Source organism: Sinocyclocheilus grahami, unplaced genomic scaffold (genome assembly GCF_001515645.1).
Source record: "Sinocyclocheilus grahami isolate Dianchi unplaced genomic scaffold, SAMN03320097.WGS_v1.1 scaffold1635.1, whole genome shotgun sequence".
NCBI classification, from domain to species: domain Eukaryota; kingdom Metazoa; phylum Chordata; class Actinopteri; order Cypriniformes; family Cyprinidae; genus Sinocyclocheilus; species Sinocyclocheilus grahami.
In genome coordinates, this window is record NW_015506814.1 from 96,095 (window position 1) to 110,193 (window position 14,099).

The window sequence follows — 14,099 nt, forward strand, 5'->3', positions numbered from 1 at the left end:
TGAACATTAAAGCATGTCAACATATTCTGTTATACCAAATACACAAAATAATAGTCTATAAGATAGCATCATATGACCCCTTTAAATCCTGATTTATAATATGATAAAATCAACATACATCTACACTAGGGCTGTGTATCGCACGACGCGATATGCGATACCTTGTTAAAAAATGCGATATTCGAAATGCCATATGATATTGCTTGAAGTGTGTAAAATCAATTTAAATTATATTTTAAAATATTTAAAAATTATAATTATATAACCAATTTGTTTCACATTCTTTCTTGGAAAATAAAGAATCACTACAACTTCTGAAAGAGACCAGCAGTGTTTTAGCATTACTTAAAAAGTAATGTCACAAATCCGAAAATGTAATTTAACATCAATGTGAACATACAAACAAAAAAAATTTATGACACTAATTTTATATCATTGTAACTTTGCTTTCCACACACTTTAAGTACTTCTTCATATACCACAGCAAAAACTATAGTCTGAGAAGTTCAAACATGATTAAAGGCAAATGAACAGTCAGTAAAAAAAAAGAAATACACAATTTACAAGCATAGATAAAATAAACAGTAGTATTCAGGTACAAAAATGTAATGATTAAGTGTAAAATAACACTGCATAGTGTTCACTGTATTAATTAAATTTAGATTAATCTTTGTTATAGCCGTTTTGTTAAGATTAGTGACATATTCAGCAGCACGTATTTATAGGCTGCTGTCTCGTTAAATCCGGTTGCACGGATCCAGTATAATGGTACACATCCGATTTCTTTCTCAGCTGTTTACATTCATTTAAAACATAACCGACTGCGTTTACAAGAATGATCGTCGAGACGGGTACTGTTGACATAATTCTGTGTGTATGTGTCTGTTCAAACATAAGGAGGAGGAGATGCGAAAGACGAATCAACTCGGTTTGAAACGCGCCTCTTCAGGTGTGAGTCAGACAGCAAGACGAGACGGCAAAGAGTTGTTTTCTGGAACTTATTGCACTTAATAACTCTTTTTAACGTCAAGCAATTCTCTGCTATATGCATCAAACTAAAACATTGACCTTTTGCAACGTTTTGGTTTAAGTAGCCTATTATTAAAATGATAATGATATTGCACGCCGTTGCGATATGCATATTGCGATATTTACATTTGCGATATTTCGATAATTTCGATATATTGTGCAGCCCTAATCTACACTAAAGAGTGACTATATGCGGTGGTTTTGGCTATGTTACTTTTTTATCTCGCGCAGCACACTCCCTTTGTCTGAGTAACAAACTGTGCGTATTAAAGGATTAACAGATGAACTAAGTTCAATTTTATAAGGCCAAACAGTCAGTAAATTACACTTCAGATTAAGTTACAGCACCGGAAAAGTCAGATTGTGGGGTAGTACTGGAGAAATCTTTTAACTGAGCGATAACTAAGGTTTACCAATAAAAGTCGCTAGGTTTGTCAGTATGTACCTTTTATGGAAAAAAGTTTCTAAAACTTTGAACTTCTAAAAATTGAATAGCTTTTGTAACTTTAATAAAGATTAATCTTTAATTTATACAGTTGAATGTGCAATGCTGTTTTACATTTCATTACTTTATTCAATTTCTGTACCTAAAAACTAATGTTAGACCTACCTAAAAAAACCTGAAAATCACTGTTTATTTTATATGTGTCTTTACTCTATTGTATTTATTTGTGCTGTTGCTTGTAGGTAGATTATTCTTATTTTCTTTATTTGTATTTAACAGTTTAGTTTTTGCCTAAACATAGCACACACCGAACCGTACCAAAACCGTGATACAAACCAAACCGGGAGTAAGTTGAACCGTTCCACCCCTACTATCTATGTAACAGCTTGCACAATTTTGGTAAAACCATCGGTGTAGAAACGATGTGAAATGTACGACAGTTTCATGGATGTCATGGATTTTTAATATGCATTCAAATGAGATGTAATTTGAAGGCATTCACTGAAATTAAAACACGGAATGTGAAATGTAAACATTAGCCAATGAGATTACCGCTTGTGCAATAGTGTCACCCACTGTGACAGTGCGAATGCTTGGTTTTTGCGAATCAATCATTGAGTTGTCCTAAAAGAATTAATAATTCTCACTGCTTCCAATGTTGAGTTACAGTTTGATATTGTAGATACGTATGGATTCTCATGTTTGGGTGGATATACAAAAACACTTATTGCTCATACCCAACAAAATGCAAAAAAAAAATATGTATATTGTCACACTTCAATTTCCTATTTGTGTTGTAAGGAGGGAAAAGAAATGTGGAAGTGAATGCGGGTGGAATTTCACATGCATGTTGCTGTAGGCATGTTGGTTGCAACGGTACAGACCTGAGATAAACTGACTCATCATCAATAAGGGTGTTTTTTTTTTTCATGTTTGCAAGAAAACTTCCTTGAGGGCATCTGCTGCCATGAGTGCTGTAAAATGCTCAGGACACCAGCGTTACAGGCTGTAGACTTGTGTAAGACCCTGCTTAATATCACAGTAATGGATACGGTGGACTGACTCTTATAACAACAGCCTAGAGCTCTCAGCAGCCCAAGAAATGAACATCTTTAATTGGCCCTAACTCTATTTTACATTTCCTCTGCATAATTGCTTTTTCAAATCGGTACTCCTCCAGGGTCTTGCAAATCATTTGGCTGACTAAGTACTCAATGAGGTGAAGTTAGAGGAAACTTTCAGAACACTGACACCCGTCAGTGGCGATGTTAATATGAGGAGAACACTTAGACGCCGATGGAGTGTAGTATCTGGACAGGCTCCTGTGAGCTGCTTATCTCATTTAGACACACAGCACACAGAACTCATTACCTTGTCTGTAACTGCTAAGGGTCTCTTATGATTAGGGGTGCTCCAATTGATCGGCTACCGATCACTATCGGCCGATAATCGCTTTGGGATGATTGATCGGCGGTCTCTAAAAAAGCCGATCTCAAAAAAACGATCTCAAGCTGATGACGCGCCTGCTGTGAGAGGTTTGGCACGACATGAAGTGGCACCGTCTCAGTCTTTGTCTGGCGCGGGTACAATAATTATAATGCTGAAGGTGAGGTACAGTTCATATTTCTTCATTAAATAACTTATACAGGAATTTTTAAAAACGTTCTATGAGACATAATTTCACAAACGGCGTGAATGAATCACCGCACACGCTCTCTCTTTCCCTCTCAAAATGTGCAAATGGCTTTAAATCACATCACGTCTGCACTATAAGCGAGCTGCAAGCTGCACAGTTGACACAGGAATTGCCACTTGCACAATCGAGTGTTTATCAATTGGTGCGTTTAGGATTTTTTGGGCAGGGCTAAAATCATAACTCCGTGACACAATGGAGCCACTGAGTATGGCCCCTCCCCTAACACTATAATAAGAGGTGTGTTTGACTCGAAGCAGACTGATCGGTGTGTGACATCAAAGTACAGTGAGAGCTATAGAGAGCAGACTGCTCCTTGTTTTCGAATTGCTCTTGCAATACTTTGATATCATACGCTGATCGTTCTGCTTCAAGTCGAACACACCTAGAGCACATTAGCATAAGTGGTTTGACTGTCATTACCGTTAGTTACTACAGCCTACAATTTGCTAGCTAGCTTTGCCATTCGTGATGAAAATGCATAATACCTGGTTGCAATAATTTACAAAACAGCTCGGTCTCCTTATTTAAATTTATTTGAATTTAACAGTTGAGAGAGATGGCAGCTTTCTCGCAAGTGGGCATGGTTTCAGCACCGCCAGCGGACGGTGGACAGTGACCCCAGCATTTGAGAGCAGAGAATACTGCTTATTTTTTCAAGATTTTTTTTTGATACCTTATTTTATTTACTTGCCGTTTTTTTGGCTGGGTGGTTAATAACACATTTTTCTGTGGTGTGACAAACTCAGAAAACACATTTAATATTGCTTTACATGGACTTTAAGACAAATAATAAATGAAGAGGTGTCCTTGTATTATTTTTCAGACTTCACAATTGAAATATGTCAAATACCAAAGCTAAATTGAAATTTTAAAACACATCCCAAATAATTAAATAATAGTACAAATACTAGAGGTGTATTATAGATAGTGGATTTTGCCGATACCAATAGCTAGGTTGGACCACACTGGCCGATACTGATTAATTAACCGATAGTTTTAAAATTGATACTGAACAAAAACTAAAGTAGTGCTTTATTAACCGCGTTCTTGGGACAGCACTGGTGAAATCGTCCAACTGAACCATAGCTAAGGTTTATCCAAAAAAAGTCGCTAGGTTTGTCAGTATGAATATTCTATGCAGGGCTGTACAGTGCAACATGTATGTAAACTGGTCTGTGCGATGAATAAATTTACCACTGTATCACGAGTGCTATTCAGTTTTGCATGTTCATAACACAGCCGCTTAATAGTGTGAAGTGATTTCGTTGTGCTTGTTTTTGTGTGTGAGATTGATTATACTTGGTAGTTAGGGGTGTGTGATATGAAAATTTTTGATCGTGGACGATTAAAACGTCTCCACGATCTGCTTTTGAAGAAATATTGTATCGTGCTACAGCGCACATTCTATCAGCTGCAGTTCTGGCGCCTCCCTCCGTCTCAATATAATGTACAACGCCACATGCTTTCACATCAGTGTTAGCTCAGCGGTAGAGTTACTCTCACGGGACACTGCACTTATGCGCAATCACAAAATTACATTATTTCCATCTGCTTTAAAGCAATACCGGTTAAACTTTTAATTCACGTGCTGTTCTGCATGCGCTTTTTCTGAGCACGTACTCATGAAGCGTGCTCACACTGAGAGACTGTCAAAAAGCGCCTGATTATTGGACTAAGTTGTCTTGCGCGTCTGATTGATTTTGTGTATAATACTGTCAAAAACACACAAGGTTTACATATAAACACAGTTGGTTATGTCTAAAATGAAAGTAAACAGTTGAGAGAGAAACACGTGAAGCTCTTAAAGGGACAGTAGCTACTAAACATGCTGCCGACTGTCACTAAAGGGATAGTTCGCCCAAAATTTTTTATTTCTGTCATTATTTACTCACTCACATTTTGTCCTAAACCTGTATACATTTCTTTCTTGTGCTGAACACAAAATAAGATATTTTGAAGAATGTGAGTAACCAAACAGTAGCTGGTCCACACTGACTTTTACAGTAGGAAAAAAATACCATGGAAGTCACTGTGGACCAGCAACTGCTTGGTTACCCACATTCTTCAAAAATAACAGACGAAATAAACTAATTCAGGTTTAAAACAACTTGAGTAAATGATGGTATAAAAATGAAACACTATGACAGAATTTATTTTAGATCCCGAATATAACCTTAAAATAAGTACAAAAATGCATTACATTTCTTGGGTTGTATTAATGTATAACTGAAGGGTACTGTCTTGCGAAAAGTTTCGATGGCAATGGCATTTTCTTCTCCTCAGTATAAAGCGCAGCTCTTGTTTACAGCGGTAATCAAGGAAACGCTATATTGCGGGTGGTTCATAAGCAGTGTTGCCAAGTCTGCGGTTTTCCCGTGGAATTGGGCTACTTTAACACTGTTGCAGACTATAGGTTGTTGTTCATGTACGCGGGTTGAAGCGACCCCAATAATGTGATATTTAGCCCCTGGAATGTGAATTTTACTGGAAGATCCCCACCGAAAAACGTGTATTTTACCCCCGGAATGCGATTTTGACAGGGGAACCCTCCTCGAAACTGGTCTAGTTTTATTGCGAAATCCTGGCAACCCTATTCATAGGCACCACCTGCTGTCAGAGAGTGCGTCTCATTCAGACCTGCTGTTGTTTCGTGCAGATGTTTTATGTAGCAAATAAATAAATAACACCTAAAGTCAGACCATTCTGTTTTTGTTTTAAATCCTGAAATTAATCTAAATCAAATCAAAAACAACTGCCCGTGCAGATCGTGATTAAAAGGCAGTGGTTGCCTCTAATTTCAAATGGCTAGATATTTTTGTTTAAAGCCAGTTTTTGTTATAAAGCAAATAGCCAATAAATAAATGTGCTTAAAAATCAGTATCAGTATCAGAATCCAATTTGCTAGTTAAAAAAAAAAGAAAGAAAAGAAAATCTGAATTCTGAATCAGCTATGATCGGCACGTCACTAATTAAAATACTAAGTAAAAGGATTATATAAGTTTTATTTATAATACTTTTATTTAGCAAGAATGCTTTAAATCAGGGGTGCCCAACCCTGCTCCTGGGGATCGACTGTCCTGCAAAGTTCAGCTCCAACCCTAATCAAACACACCTGAAGCAACTAATTAAGGTCTTCAGGATCACTTAAAAATGAAAGGGAGGTGTGTTTGATTAGAGTTGGAGCTAAACTTTGCAGGACAGTCGATCGCCAAGAGCAGGGTTGGGCACCCCTGCTTTAAATTGATCAAAAAGATTATAATGTTACAAAATATATCTATTTCAGATAAATGCTGTTCTTCTAAACTTTCTATTCATTAAAGAAACCTGAAAAAAAAATCTACTAATTTGTTTTCAACATAATAATAAATGTTTTTGTTTTTGAGCAGTAAATCAGCATATTAGTATGATTTCTGAAGGATCATGTGACTGGAGTAATGATGCTAAAAATTCAGCTCTGAAATCACAGGGATAAATCACATTTTAAAATATCTTCAAATAGAAAACATTTAAAAAAAATAGTAAATAGTAAAAAAAAAAATCAAAATATTACTGTTTTTGCTGTATTTTGGATCAAATAAATGCAGGCTTGGTGAGCAGAAGAGACTTCTTTAAAAAAACATAAAAAATCTTACTGTTGAAAAACTTTTGACTGGTAGTGTATGTCAGCCTATAGTTTGATATAAGGTAAACATTAATTTATTTGTGCAGTTTTTTTTCTTAAATATTGTATAGTTTTATAGGTGGTTTTGTTTCATAGACTTGGAAAATGCATTTTTCAGAAGTTTTTAGGTTCAAGTCAAGTCACCTTTATTTATATAGCGCTTTTAACAATACAGATTGTGTCAAAGCAACTGAACAGCATTAATTAGGAAAATAGTGTTAAATGAACAAGGTGGTAGCGATCGGACAGGTAGGATCTAAACCATCTTAAAGCCTGCCCTTGAATACCTGTATAGTTTTGTAATCGATCTATGAGTACAGACATCTGTTGTGGGTGTTCTTGGCAGTTTGTATGAGGCTTTTATTTTTTTAATAGTGTTCATATCGATATCGGAATTATATTGTATCGGCCAAAATTAAGAAATATATTGTGATATAAATTTTGGCCATATCGTCCAGCCCTAGGTAAAACTAACCCTGCTAATTGAGTTTGTTCCCTATGTGTGCGTACATGAAATAGCAATAATTCAAATAGAATACATTTTCAAATCAGTCGTGATTCAGTCGTAACCACCACTATCGTAGAGCCCTAATGTAGTTTAAAACCAGAGTTGTTTTGGCCAGAGAAACAAACAAATGAGGCAGTGCAACTTTAGTAGTTATATCTAGTTACAACAGGTTTTTGCTTAGGTAACTGGTTATTGCTTAAAGTTTAACATTAGACCAAGTTCTGTTGATTTTGTTTATTAATGTAGCTATTTTTCAGTAACCTACTTCCTGTTGATTTAGGAACATGACTGGTCAAGAGCTCTGTTACATCTAATTGATGTTTGACTTGCTTTCCTGTAGGAAAAACCCAGAGTTGGTCCATTGAGAGCACAGACCACCACAGCTACTCATGGTACAAAAACCCTTCTGAAAGCGACACGAGACCTCTTGCCCAGACCACCACGTTAAAGTCTGAAAAAACAGAGGACAATGATTCTTATGATGCCTGGAGCGCTGTGGTCGGTCTGGGAGCACGCTCCACATCCCTCTTTACCGGACCTAAAGACCCTCCGTCTACCTTGTGGGCATCGAGTAGTTACAGTCACAGCAACATTCAGGGCAAATCCTCTACTGAGACTCGGTTAGACGAGTTTGGCCAAAGAGACTTTAATGTTCCCGTTGAGCCATCTGAAAGCGAGGACCACTCTCAGTCTGTGCTCAGGGCATCCAACTGCAGAACGTACTGCAGACCCAATAAAGGCAAACAGCCTGGTGGACCCGATGGAAGTGTTTCCAGTCATAGCTCCACAGGAGTGTTGCAGAACAGCGGGGCTGAAAATGCTGGGAAAACAACAAACAGAAGTCGGACGAGAGACTTTACAGTGCTACATCCATCTTGTGTTTCCATGTTTAACGTCACCTTCCAGGACTCTATGGACCGCAGTATGGAGGAGTACACAGCCAGCGCCCCAGCAGCTGGTCCGGGAGATGCAGGAAGACTGAGGAAGAAAACCGAGACAGAAAGCAAACCTTTCAGGTAATAGTTGCATGTAAGAACAGTGCTGTAATCACATGACATTCTTAGTACTGCAGTTATATTGAGCTGTACTTCATACTATTTTTGGACAGTAGTCTCAGTCTAATCTGTAGTTCTCATGCTGGATCCTAGACCTTTTCTCTCCCTTTTTATTTTGTTGGTTTTGCTATGTGTTGTTTGTGTAGTTTTGTTTTGTGGCTTTTTTTGTGTGTTTTGTAGTGTTTTAGTTTTTTATGTTTTGTGGTGCTTTTTGTTTAGTTTTATAGTATTAGTTTTGTTTTGTGGCATATGCATTTATTTTTATTATTTTGTATTTTTTATTTTAGTACTGTTTTTGTTTAAATTTAATAATTTATTCAATTTTTATGTATTTATTTGTTTTGTTTTGAGCCTCGTGGTGCCTATAATTGAGCACCACGGCTCCATTATTAATCCACAGCTCTAAATCTCAACTGCTTAAAAATAGAGATGTGAACATTAACACCATCCAATTCTAGACCTTAGAAAATATTTATTTGATTGCGCCTAGTTTCAATCTCTTACACCTCATTGAAGTGGCTCTGAGAGAACCCCTATACAAATCTGGTACTCCAATTTAATCAAGTAATGATAGCCCTACTTAACAAATAAATAAAATTATTTGAGATTGTTAGAATTGTTTTTATTGCTTAACCAGCGCTAATTGGGAGACACCAACTGATCAGGTATACATAGATGAAGCAAAATGTGATAAAATCCTCCGAGCTGCCAGTAATTGTCAAATTCATAATTCATTGGTTGCTCTCACTTGGCCTCATTCTTTCATGTTTGATTTGAAGTCTTGTGTGAGATTCAGGCTGTTTGTCTGTTGGGTTTCTAGTCAATCCAGACCCACACAGAGCAAAATGAAGAGCAGTAAGCTGAAACTCTTTGGGTTTGATGAGTCTGATGCTGTGCCTGAGGATGACGACTCCGCTTCAGGAAGCTCTAACTACAGGATCAAATACTTCGGCTTTGATGACATGAGTGGGAGTGACGGTGAGGAAGAGGAGGGTTCCTCTGAAAGAAGGAAACTCAAGAGGAAGGCTGCAGCAGTGCCACTGATGTATACAGAGACTTATGTTGACAGTCCTCAGACCAGAGTGATGCAGAGCTCTCAGAGCAGTCACACTGCAGGTCACAGTTACAGCCTTGAAAACGGTCAGTATTTACACACAACACACTAACTTTGGGCTCTGTTTACGTTGCAGTACCTGTATAAATCCACAATAAATCTGAGGGGTTTTTTTACCTTTTGCATACAGAAAATTAAATTTTTTTTTTTTCGTTGTGGCATTTTTCCCCCCTGACAGTTAAGCACATATTTCCTAAAAAGTGTGTATATTATATTAGGAATATATTATTATTTATAGTGGTCGACCGATATATCGCCAAGTCCGATATATAAATTTTTCAAATATTGGCAGATATATATATATTCGAGACGGGACTTTTATTTTGACGGCGCTCACATTCTCCCTCTTGTTCGCTGTTGTCGTTAACAGTTCTGTCTAATACGGATAGAAGTCTGTCTAATAATCAGAAAGAACTGTTAAACAAAGGAATTAAAATGTATACAAAAAGTATTATAACAATTGCTTTTATATTATTAGTAATAGAAAGGCAAACATTATAATACTTTCTCGTTTGCCGTCAGCATTCAGCAAAACGCATTTACATCATTTAAACAAATCTTTGAATTGCTAATGTAAATTGTATTTCACAAACCTTGCAAACTTAGTCAAATCCAGTTGTGAGATCTTGTGAAGTGTGCATGTGTGACTCTGCATGATCGCGTGTTCTCTGTGACTTTCGGTCCGTGCAAATTGAATGCTTTAAACATTAAATTCGTGATTTCAAATTATGCTGCGCTTTATGCATTTGCCCACTGTTATATTCATGTCATTTTTACTATGTGCTCTATGCAAAATAAAAATATTTTTTATTTGAAAAAATATGATTCCCAATGCACACAAACTTCCCAGAATGCTCTGTTGGTTACAGTTTACTTCCTTTTCAATTAGATTTTTATTAAATATTTATTTATTTGTGGAAAATGCTTTGTCATCTAAAGTATAAGTATGTTTATTTTACAAATTTATTTTTAATCTAGTTTCAGATGATTTCAAATTTCTTAAATATTAATTAAAATAAATACAATTACTGTATATCGGCAATATATATCGGTCACCGGCCACCCTGCTGTCCAAGATATCGGCATCGGCTGTCAAAAAAACAATATCGGTTGACCACTGATTATTAATTTAGGTATTTACTTGTTAGTTTAGGTTTTATTTATTTATTTATTAGTAATTGATGTATATATTTGTTTATTTGTTTGTTAATTGTAAAATATGTCCCCAACATGTGTTTGTAGATTCACACATGGACATTTACATGTTTTTTATTTATTTTATTTTAATTTTTTTTACGTATTCATCTTTGCTATTTTGCAAAAAATTTTTTGTATAATTTCAAATATTTATCTATGGCTCAAGGTACATGTCCATTGCTGTGATTAACTGCACTTGTCAACAGTTCAGAGAACAAATTTTCCTATTAGAGACAATAGCAGACATTTAGCAGACACGTGGCTGATGTTTGTTTGTGGTTTTACAGATCCTCTGGAGTTCCCAGAAGTCCTCATTCCCTCTGAAACAGTAAGGAGACCTCAGGTCAAAGCTCAGGAGACAGCCAAGGAGAGCAGCAGGAAGATCTTCAGTGGACCTAAGAAGGTGAACTTCATATCGTCTCTTTTTCTATTCATATTTCCCATAGTTGAGCTGATGGTTTGAGATGCCAGTATTTGTTCTGGAGTAGTGTTGTCACGGTACCAAAATTTCAGTATTCGGTACCAATACCAGCAAAACACAAAAACATACTAATTAAAAAATTTGACTATACTTTCATTTAATCCAAACTGTGTACATATTTAATTTTAAAGGGCTTTTAAAACCTTCTAGAGTCATTCAGCCCAGAATAACAACTAAGTTAGCTAAAAAAAAAAAAAAAAGAAGCCCAGAACTGCTTTTCTGACTGATACGACACAGACAATGTTAACCATTTGTACATTCTCTAACACGCATATTTTAGATTCACAATTCATTTAAAAGCCTCTGGTGTATAAAAATTGTAAATGTCATCATGTCCTCCTGTTTTTTTTTACCCTAATAAAAGTTATAGGAGCATTAAATAGTTAATAAAGAAACTTCATTCTAATGCTCATTATATTAGCGTTAGCCGCGCTTATGCTAACGATTAACTACTCTAATAACAGCAATGTTCATTTCAATCTGACATTCAAATTAAAATATTAAATAATTTTCATAACAGAAAACTTTGTCATGTTCCTGTATAATTGTTACAAACAGGCCCACATTCAATCTGTGTGCTTGTCATCTTACACATTCCCTGCCCTTTACATTTTCATCAGTTAAACTCACAGCTGCATTTAATACACTTTACGGTTTTGAATCCATTCCATAGATTTTTCCCCTAAAGTCAGTGTTGAAAATGTAAAGTCTGCAGCAGTGTTTCCCAACGACTTGCACTTTACTTGTGGCGGCATATATATGCAAATAAATTTTCTGCCAGCAGGAGGCGCTTGTAGAGCAGGAGAAATGGAGGTTTCCCCGATAATGGCTGTAATCAAATAAGCACTGCACTCACAAACGCTGCTCAGGCATTACAGGCAAGATGAAATGAAAATGACATCCATCATTTTCTGAAGACAGTCGGTTTCCTTCAGGAATACAGTGATATCAGGGATTTAAGTTCTCCGTCGCTACGACAGATTTCCATTAATTGCAGCGAGTCTACGACGGATTTCCGTCAATTGGAAAAAATGAGGGGAAAATAAACATTTATCGCATTGTTGTTGTACCAAAAATCTAGCCAAATCCACGCTTGCGCCGTTTCTCGTATGCACGCAAGTGTGCACTGTCACGATCTAATGCACTGTAAATGCCGGATTTTAAAAAACAAATAGGCCTACCGCAACGCAAAAATTCAAAATCTGACATTTTCCGGAACAGGATCCAGCAGGATCAAATTAAATACTGGTCATACTACTCGTATGATAATGTTTGGGATAGTTACGTTTGGGATAATTTTATTTTAAATGCCATAATGTCAGTTGAAAACATTGCAATTGTGTTTTAAAATACAACAACGAGCACCACGAAACCATTTAAAGAGGCGTGTTCAGCGGTCCCCGTGACGAGATAGAAAACGGTCAACAAAGTTAAATTATCTCAAACGAGCTCTCTTCATTTTATCAAATGATCATAATCACATCTATTCATTTTACAATCCTGCTACTAGCATTTTATTTAGACTAAATCCCCTTTAAATCTGGTGAGAAAGCAGGTTTTTTTTTTTTTGAGTAACTTTTGCACATCCTGTCATGTCGGGCTGCATAGACGCATTTTGCAGCATTAAGGTTAATGATTAATCGATTAATTGATCGTTAATTTAAATGACGATCGATCATAGAAATTATCGAAAATTGACATCCATAGTTCGAACGAATCAATTGAATGAATGATTCAGTGATAAAATTAGTGACTTGCTGCCACCTGCTGGATGATTTAGTTTCATTTTTAGCGTATAATTTCAGTTATTTAAATCATTTATTATTTCTGTATTCAAAATTTTATATTTAAAACAATTTAATTGCATTCATGCCACCTCTGAGCCTCATTAAACGTCTGAAAATGTACCTACAAGCCACTTTTGTGTTCTTCTGTGCCACCTCTGTAGTACAAATTATTTTTTTTTAATACTAACTTCATATGATTGGTAACTTATTTGTCTTATTCTGCTGCTTATTATATTGTTTTAAATAAAAATGTTAAAAAGCTTATAAACATACATTTTTGAATTTGACATAGATGAAAATGATGCCGTTACAAAGGTAAAAAGAAAATACCCCTGTACGTTACTTTAAGGAGTCAAATGTCACCTCATATTAGGAAGGATCATTTTTAATCAGAATTTGATTATTGATCAGAAGGTGCTCCTAAATTTTTTTAATTGGGAGGACAGGAGCTCTTAAAAAGAAAAGTAAGCATAGAGCCATGTGTAACAGTATATTAGATCCGTGCATGAGGTCTTAAAGAGACAGCAGCCTAAATAAACCTCCTGCTGCCTATCATTATACAGTGAAGTCTAACCAGTGTTATTTTACAGTTGAATAGATTATAGTTAGACCTAACTGAAAAAATTTAAATACTGTTAATTTAATTTGTGTCTTATTGTTTTTGTTTGTGCTATTGATTGTCATTAATTTGTTTGTTCTTATTTTATTATTTACTATTTACTTGTCTTTTTTAGTTCAAATAAATTCAATTCTGAGTGCACCTGATTCTTGGGTGGGGAGGGGAGGGGGCGTGGTCCATGAGAAATAGTCCTGCCACCACAGCTGGAAAAAATCCTAGGAAACACTGCATACGTTTTATAAAATTAGAAATATGCCATTACAAAGGTAAAAAGAAAATGCCCCTGTAAATCACTTTGAGTCAAATGTCACCTCATAGTAGGAAGGCAAATTTTTTATCAGAATTTTTTATTGATCAGAAGGTGCTCCTACATTTTTTTTAATTAGGAGGACAAGCGCTCCTAATTACAAGAAAAAAAAACTGCTCTTAAACTGGGTGTGTGACAGGTATGGCTGTGGAATAGGGTTTGGCTGAGGAAAAATGTTCAGTCAAAATATTTTTTTTTGC

The 14,099-nt window shown here is 35.9% G+C and overlaps 1 protein-coding gene across 1 annotated transcript in view; it reads left to right on the top strand.

Annotated features, from left to right (window-relative positions):
- LOC107571690 (wings apart-like protein homolog) overlaps positions 1 to 14,099 on the top strand; it is a 67,806-nt gene that overhangs the window by 7,771 nt on the left and 45,936 nt on the right. Inside the window, exons 3-5 of the mRNA XM_016258022.1 lie at positions 7,680 to 8,355; positions 9,215 to 9,534; positions 10,993 to 11,108. Of these exons, the coding sequence (XP_016113508.1) occupies positions 7,680 to 8,355; positions 9,215 to 9,534; positions 10,993 to 11,108 (1,112 nt within the window). The remainder of the gene's footprint in view (positions 1 to 7,679; positions 8,356 to 9,214; positions 9,535 to 10,992; positions 11,109 to 14,099) is intronic.